The 8,305-nt window shown below is 33.7% G+C and overlaps 1 protein-coding gene across 1 annotated transcript; it reads right to left on the reverse strand.

Annotated features, from left to right (window-relative positions):
- Positions 1 to 336: 336 nt before the first annotated feature.
- On the reverse strand, positions 337 to 8,299 carry LOC118742863 (juvenile hormone epoxide hydrolase 2-like). The gene is made up of 3 exons (XM_036475267.1): positions 8,187 to 8,299; positions 1,302 to 1,500; positions 337 to 1,226 (listed from the first exon to the last, which is right to left on the reverse strand). The coding sequence occupies exon 3, from the start codon at positions 1,191 to 1,193 to the stop codon at positions 429 to 431; it is 765 nt and encodes a 254-aa protein (XP_036331160.1). The 5' UTR covers positions 1,194 to 1,226; positions 1,302 to 1,500; positions 8,187 to 8,299; the 3' UTR covers positions 337 to 428.
- Positions 8,300 to 8,305: the final 6 nt, after the last annotated feature.

Raw genomic sequence — 8,305 nt, forward strand, 5'->3', positions numbered from 1 at the left:
TTGATACCCGTATTGTAATATTTCATTTATTTTATCAATTCTATTTAATCAAATTTTTTCAAACAGATGGCAACCCTAATCAAAAATATTTTCCACAGTTAGCTTTCCTAAACCTCTTTAGTTGTATACCCACATTGCAATATTAAATTTATCTTATCAATTAAATTTAGTTAACATTTTCAAACAGGTGGCAACCACCTACAAAAAACATTTTCGGCTTAACTCTTACATGCAGCAGATATAATAAAAATGTAAAAAGGCGACACCTACGTTTGACAAAAAAAAAAAAATTGTTCGAAATTGCCTTGATTATTCAGAAAACGAAAAAAAATCGTGCGATAAATTTAAAAATTTATTAGCAAAAATATTCATAAAAAAGATATGGAAATTATTTGGTTGCTTATCAATGTCAAATCACGACATTTTCTTTAATTGGCCAGCTTCTGGGTTAGCGCTTTATCGACAAACTCCACAAAGTCATTGTAAAGTATTTGTGGTAACTCCAGTGCTGCAAAGTGACCACCATCTTTGTGATATGTACTATGGATGAGATTCTTGTACTTAGTTGAAAGCTCAAGATCGGTTGAATGTCTCAAATCGTGCACAAATCGAGCACAGCCGGTGGGCTGGTTGACATGCACAGCATCCACATTCAAATCCATTTGAGCGAAGCTAAATGCTTCGGAATACAAACGCTGCGATGTGGTTATCGACTTTGTTGTATAGTAGATCATTATGTTATCCAAAAGCTCATCCAGCGTGAAACGTTTAGTCAAACCACCATCTTCAAGTTTTTTGTATTCAGGGTTGGTCCAAGTAGAGAATTTCTCAAGGATGTATGCAGCCAAACCCACAGGATTCTGCAGGAGCGTAGTGCCAATGGTATCTGGCTTAGTTGCTTGAATATGGAAGTAGCCGGACTCTTCCATGATGTACGTAAACTCTTTGCCGAAAGGTTTGAAGAAAACTTTTTGTTCGCTTTTTACAAAGAAAAATGGGAACCATACGCGTAAAAATCTAAAGAAATGTGACATTTGATGATTTGTACCACACATATTCGAATGATATCCCAGTACATTCTGAGGTCTCAGAGTGGCTATATTCGAACCGATTAAGGAACCCCAATCGCCACCTTGTATTAAAAATTTGTCATGTCCCAAACGCAACATCAAATTACGCAAAACCACAGCCATCTGAGCTGGACCGAAGTTAGTCTTTGAGGCGCCCTGTAAATGTGGATGGAATTAGTTAAAATTTTGAATTTCACATGTTATCAATGCTGAGTATAATATGTTTATTACCTGAGACCAACCATAGCCAGGTAAACTAGGTGCTATCACTTCGAAAACGTAGGCGCTCTTGGGGTTCGGTTTCGTAAGCAGCGGAATAATTTTGTAAAATTCGCGTACCGATCCTGGCCAGCCATGGATCAGCAGCAGAGGAATCACTTTCTTGCCTTCGGTGGATTTCGGCTTCACATGGATGTAATGAATACGTAAGCTGTAAATAAAATTAATATTTTTTTTTTATAAATGTCGCATTATTCGGTTAGACTTTGTGTGCGGTGGATTATTCAATTTGCTTTATATTTGCAATTTGTTATTTTTGTAATATCTGCATTCATATTTAATGTTTTTTGTGGAATAAATATAAAGATATGTGGTTTTATACGCGTATGTATGTATGTACAGTGCCGACAAAAAGTATTGGCACAGCGAATTTTTCACAATATGTATATGCACCAATTTCTATTCTAATATTTTTCCGCTAATCTTTTATAAAAACGTGGTTCAGCCTACAACAAAAAACATAAAAATATAATTTCTAAACTTTTTGCAAAACTCGCGAAAATTCAATAAAATTTCATGCAAATCTTCAACTTTTTAATCAGATTTTTTGGAAGTTTCTAGAGCATTTGATTTTGTAGCCCATTTAATTCTAGCAAATGCAAGTTCGGAGTTAGTCGAAAATCGCATTGACTTTTGAGATTTTTTTTATTGAAGGAGTTTTTAATTTTTTCCATATTAAGTATTTTCAAAAAATCTGTGTGTATGGAAGAGACCGCGTGAAAATAATTGCCAAAAATCAACGGTAGTTCCTAGCTACTTAAAACTTGTACTTTATTATTTATTAACAAAATTAATTGGGCTTTAAATCTGCATACCCAAAAAAAATTTAAAAAAATCTAATTAAAAATTTAATAATTGCATGAAAATTTGCTAAATTTTCGCGAGTTTTCCACAAAATTTTAAGAATTATAGTTTTATGATTTTTGTTGTAGAATGAACCATATTTTTATAAAAAATTAGCGGAAAAATATTAGAATAGAAATTGGTGCATATATTGTGAAAAATTTGCTGTGCCAATACTTTTTGACCGGCAGTGTATATATGTATGTAAAGAAAGCGATTGATAAGCAATAGTACATTTATACTGTGTTGGCAACAGTCAAATATCTTTGGTTTCTTGTTTCAGCAGTTCAGTGCAAATAAATATATACATATATATATTTACATATACATATGTACGTTAGTATATGTGACAAATATATGATTTTATTATTTCTAATTGTCTTTTTTTAACATCAAACATTATTACTAGGGTTGCTCAAAAATAGTAATTTGGAAAATATTTAAAAATATTCATCAGCAGAGAACTTTTCTAAATCACTTTTAGTACAAATGAGAAGAAAAAAAACATAATTCACTCAAATCAAAGAAAATCGGCGAGTTTCGTTATAAGTTAAAACAATTCTTACTCCCTTTTGCATTCGTTTTGAACGAATGTGTTGTTTTCTTTATCTATAGTGCAGTTACTTATGAACGTCCTAAAAGGAGTCGCTAATGGGTTAATTTATAAAATATTGCACAAGAAGCTAAAGTTCTGTCATAAATGCTAGCAAAGCGACGTGGAAATTTTCGATAGAAGAAAACATAGGTACCAGCATTGCAGAGCATGGCCCTTTATTCCACTATTATCTAACAGAGGTGCTTATCATAATTATACGACACTCACTTATTGATAAGTTTTGACCATTTTTTTTTTTAGTACTTATCTGATTTTTTTCATTTCATTTCATTCATTTATATTACCTTCTTATAAAAACACAGTTAATTCTTTAGCAAAAAACATGTAAATCCAAGTGGTCTTTATTTGACCAGAGCTGAATGGGCTATAAATCCACACAGCCAATTATTTTCTGAAAGCACTGAATTAAAAGTGTAAAATTTTGTTGAAACTTTTATTTTTTTTGAATTTTTTTTTGTATGAAGTTTGAGACTTGGTTTACTTATATGTATTTTTTTTTTCTTATAAAATGAAATCTATACATATAACCAAATTGTAACAGGCCGATGTCTGTATCCAGATCAACGATTTTTAGAATTTTTTTCTGTCTATCTGTGTGTTTGTATACGCATCACTCGAAACCGAATGCATGAAATTGAATACGGTTTTCACCGTTGTTTTATTAGAGATCTAACTTAAAATATAGCAGGAAAAAATTAGAAAGTTGCTACCTCTTTGGAAATTGCAGTTTAAGTAAATTTTTAAGATAAAATAAATATTGCAGTATGGCTGTCAAAAGAAAGAGGTTTACTAGGGCTTATAGCCGAAAATATTTTTGCGCGGGTTGCCACATGTTTAAAAATTTTAATTTAATTTTGTTGCTAAGATAAATTGAATATTCTTGCAATATAAGTATAAAACTGAAGAGGTATAGGAAAGTTTACTGCCGAAAATGTGTTTGAGGAAGGTTGCCAACTGTTTGAAAATTTTTTTTTGAATTGAAGTGATTGTAATACAAGAAATATTATAATACGCGTATCAAACAACAGAAAAATGCGTTTAAGGCGCAGTGAAGCACGCCGAGTATTTCCTAGGCAAATAATTAAAATCTATAGTTAAAATTTGTCAATATGTGAGTGTCAGATAGTTATGGTAAGACCTATATGCTCAAAATATTTGGCCTTATCGTGCCAATTCAAAACTGAAAGAAAATTTAAAAGATACTCTGGAAGTAAACATATTCTGGTATGACATTTATGAACCTCGTTTTGCTTGCTATAGCCAAAAACTGAAAATTTGGAAAAGTACTTGTGAAATAAATTACCCGTTTTTATTGAAATTAAATTTAAGCAAACATTTTCCTTTGGTGAATGTACTTTCTATTCTATTTGCTTGCTCTCTTGGTATCTTTGAGGGACAAACCTAGAAATTTGACAAGGACGCGTAAGCTTCTCCTCGAAGGCCATTTTTCCTTCGAACCCGTCTCAGAGGAAGCCCACGATTTGAAGACCGGGGATTGTGGTAGCGCCTAGAGTAACCTGCTGGATAAGAATAGCCTCGATGGGCAACATATGTACATACTTTTTCAAGCCTTTTAAGACAGAAGAATCCGACGGCAGCCATGTCGTACTGTTGGGTGGGTAGTTGCGTTCGGGGAGGGTATTTCCCCAAGGCCTGGAAAGTGGGTAGGGTCAAGTTTAGGTAAGCTACATGGCCTCGCTGCTGAGGTGATTTACTTGGTCTATTAATCCAATAAAGTTTTCAGCAGTCCTTATGTGATGGAAGGTACCAGAAAAAATTAACTGCACTAGTCGTAGTACGTAAGAATGCTGCCGAAAGGGTTGAAGTTAGACTTGAAGGAACTTGGTGCTTACCTAACTTAGGATTGGAATACTCTACTATTAATGAAGGCTTACACTTGTGATTGTGCGAATTATCGCGTTGATTCTTTAAACCATTAAAAAATAAAAAAAAACGATTGTATTTATATTTTTGGAGTAAATTTGACTTCTAAATTCTTAATTGCAGTTTCTAACCGAGGGACCTTAATTAGTATCTAAATTAAATTGTGACTGTGAAGCCTATGAGACATGAAGCTGTCCTTTAGAGAGAATCTCTTCTATATGGATAGGGACACAATTTCGATACGATACGATACTATATTGATACTTTTGCCATTCGATACCGATACTTTTTACTCGATAGTTTTAGTACGTTTCTCTTTACATAACCAATACACATACATTTTATATATAAAAATAAGTGCACGTTTTTGGTGTGACCTCATAACTTGAGAACGGCTTCACCGAATTCAACCAAATTTATGTGGCATATTCGACCTATTATACAGGGGGCGTGGCGCCTCTATTTTATATATATATAAATTTGTGAGTTAGCTTATAACTTGAGAACGGCTTCACCGAATTCAACCACATTTATATAGCATATTCGGGCCATCATGCAGATATTTTATGTGAAGTTTGCCCAAATTTGGAAAAGGGGGTGTGGCACCTCTCATACTAACTAAAATTTTTATGTTGTATATCTCTTGAAATATTTGTGGTAGAGTACTGGAAATTGGTATAGAGGTATATCAAATAATTCCATACTCATTGAGAAAAATGGGCGGTATTGGAAAAGAGGGCGTGCCACCTCCCATCTTATATATAAACAAGTAAGTAAGTCTAAGTTCGGGCGGAGCCGAACATTAAATACCCGACGCAAGTATTAAATATATCTTTTTTCACCTTTCCGAAACCTACCGCTAGATGGTAAGCCGGGGTGTAGCAATTTTGAGTAAATTGGCGTCCTTCAATTTCGAAATATTGAAGTTTCAAGCATTTCTGAAATTTACCGTTATATGAAAAGCGGCCGTAATTTTAGTCCGATTTCAATAATTTTCAACGCTTTGCTTTCATGTGGCAAGCACAATAACCACGCCGAGTTTGGTACAAATTGGTAGAACGGTTACCGATATACATATATGTGATCATAAGTGGGCGGTGCCACGCCCATTTTCCAAAATTTTACCATAAACGTATTTCTTGGTAAAGAATTGTTGCAAGCATCAATTTTTAATAAATTAGCTTCAATATTTACTGATTTATCGAGGATTTTGCATTTCTCTAAATTACCGTTATATGGGATGTGGGCGGGGTTATCGTCCGATTTTAAAAATTTTCGGTGATTTTTTATGCTGTACCAAGGCCAACAACTGTGCCAAGTTTGGAAGAAATTCGTACAGCGGTTACCAAGATATACACATGTAACCATAAGTGGGCGTGGCTAGGCCCATTTTCCAAAAAGTTATAATATTCTTATTTTCCGTCTAAAAATTATTGTAAATATAAATTTCGAGTGAATTATCTTCAGTAGTTACTAAAATATCGCAGTTTTCGTATTTCTGGAAATTACCGGTATATGGGAAGGGGGCGTGGTTACAGTCCGATTTCGCCCATTTTCAATACCAACCTACCTTGGATTAAGGGAAACCTACATACCAAATTTCGTTGAGATATCTCAATTTTTGCTCGAGTTGTCGTGTACACGGACGGACGGACGGACAGACGGACAGACGGACGGACAGACAGACATGGCTTAATCGATTTCTCTATTCATTCTGAGCATTTATGTATACATTTGTCTATATCTATCTCGATTCGTTTTGGCTGTTACAAACAACCTTTATGTGAACAAAATTAATATACCCTTGTGCACAAGTGCGCTCGGGTATAAAAATAAGTGCAAGATTTCAACCAAATTTATACGGCATAGTTTCCCGGAACTCGGAAAAGGGGGCATGGCATCACCCATACTAACAAAAATTTTCATCTGGTATATCTCTTGAAGTATTTATGGTAGATTACTGAAAATTGGTATAGAGACATATGAAATAATTCCATACTTATGGAGAAAAAATGTGCGGTATTGGAAAAGGGGCACCTCCCATCTTAAATAAAAAAAGAAGTGCACGAATTCTACCAAATTTAAACGGTATATTCGGACTATCATGCAGATGGGTTATGTGAAGTGTGCCCGAATTCGGTCAAGCGGGATATATGACAGTTTATGTCTGTCACATGAACCACGTATATGGTACAACAGCAGATATATGAAAAATCGAAAACATAGTGAAAAATTGTTGCTATGATGTGCTGTGTTTATTTTTTCTTCGGATAAATTAAGTCAAGTATAAACATGGCTGCAATATAATAAAAAAAAATTCATATAGAAAAATACCAGGATTTATCAATATTTGGTGTAGAGAAGCACACCGGGGTACCGCTAGTACTATATATTGTAAAAAACAGCCAAATTGGCCCATAAATAAATTAGATGACTTTTTTTTGGGCAGACCTTTAATATATATGGCAATATGGATATTTTTTCGGCTTTAAAGAGCACATACATATGTTTACTAGCTTCGGTTGGCATGCGGCGGTGATGTCAATTAACACACTAACCTCTACATAAGCAAACACTCATATTTAGAACCGGTTTCGAATCGTTTTTTGTTTCGTCTAATTATTTTCACAATAGAAAGCGAAGACGTACTAATAATAGTGACTTGCAAAAATATGTATAAATACCTGGTATAATTTATTCTGATAGCTGATTCCTCTAAAAATTAACAAGCTTTTGATTATTTTACATTCTACTGCATCGAAACGTTTTTGTTTTATGTACTCAACAACATTTAAAGTAAACAACATGACAAAGCGAAGATTATTAATACAGTATGTACATACATATGTAAGTATGTATGTTCCCTGCAGGAAAAAATTATCAATTGATAAATAGTAACCAACTTGTAGTTAGCTTTTTTTGTGGGCTTTCGATAAATAGCTCACTTTTAATTAGCTATGAGTAACTAACTTTAACTGAGTTGGAAAATCATGCACGAGTCTTGCAAACGTAATCGAGGGTTCGTTTTTCTTTAAAAAAGTTTCTATTTAAATATCCTCATACAAATTTTATTTTGAATAAACTTCTTTTCTGAACTTCGCAAATACTTTTTCGAATTCAGGACAAACAAAATGAAGAACGAAATTTTATATTATCATTTTGAAGTTGTGTCCAATTGAATTCGAAGAAAGTAAACAAGGGGAAAAATTTTAAAACCATTTTTTTTCGTATTGATATTTTATGTCTAAAAGTAAATAGTTACAAGTCAGTTGACTGTTGCAGATGTAACCACCCTGGACTTTTTCGCGGCCATCGCCGTACAAGTATAATTAGTTTTGCTCAAAGCAAATATACAGATAATAGTGACCTATAGTAACTTCCTAACCAACTTCAAGCTAACTTATATTTAGTTACATTTCCTGCAGGGTAAATTAAAATTGTTATACATATATACATGCATACATATGTATGCCATATAAACAAACTTTACTCACCCCTGAATCTGTGTCTCATAATGCGGGAACTGTTTGAGAAAAGTTTCGCGCTCACTCCACTTGGGCAAATAAGTGTCGCGCCAATATTGGACCACATTTTTCAGGTAGTTGGAATTAAA

The sequence above is a fragment of the Rhagoletis pomonella genome, unplaced genomic scaffold (genome assembly GCF_013731165.1).
Source record: "Rhagoletis pomonella isolate Grant_MI unplaced genomic scaffold, Rhpom_1.0 Rhpom_scaffold_00007, whole genome shotgun sequence".
In the NCBI taxonomy this organism is placed as follows: domain Eukaryota; kingdom Metazoa; phylum Arthropoda; class Insecta; order Diptera; family Tephritidae; genus Rhagoletis; species Rhagoletis pomonella.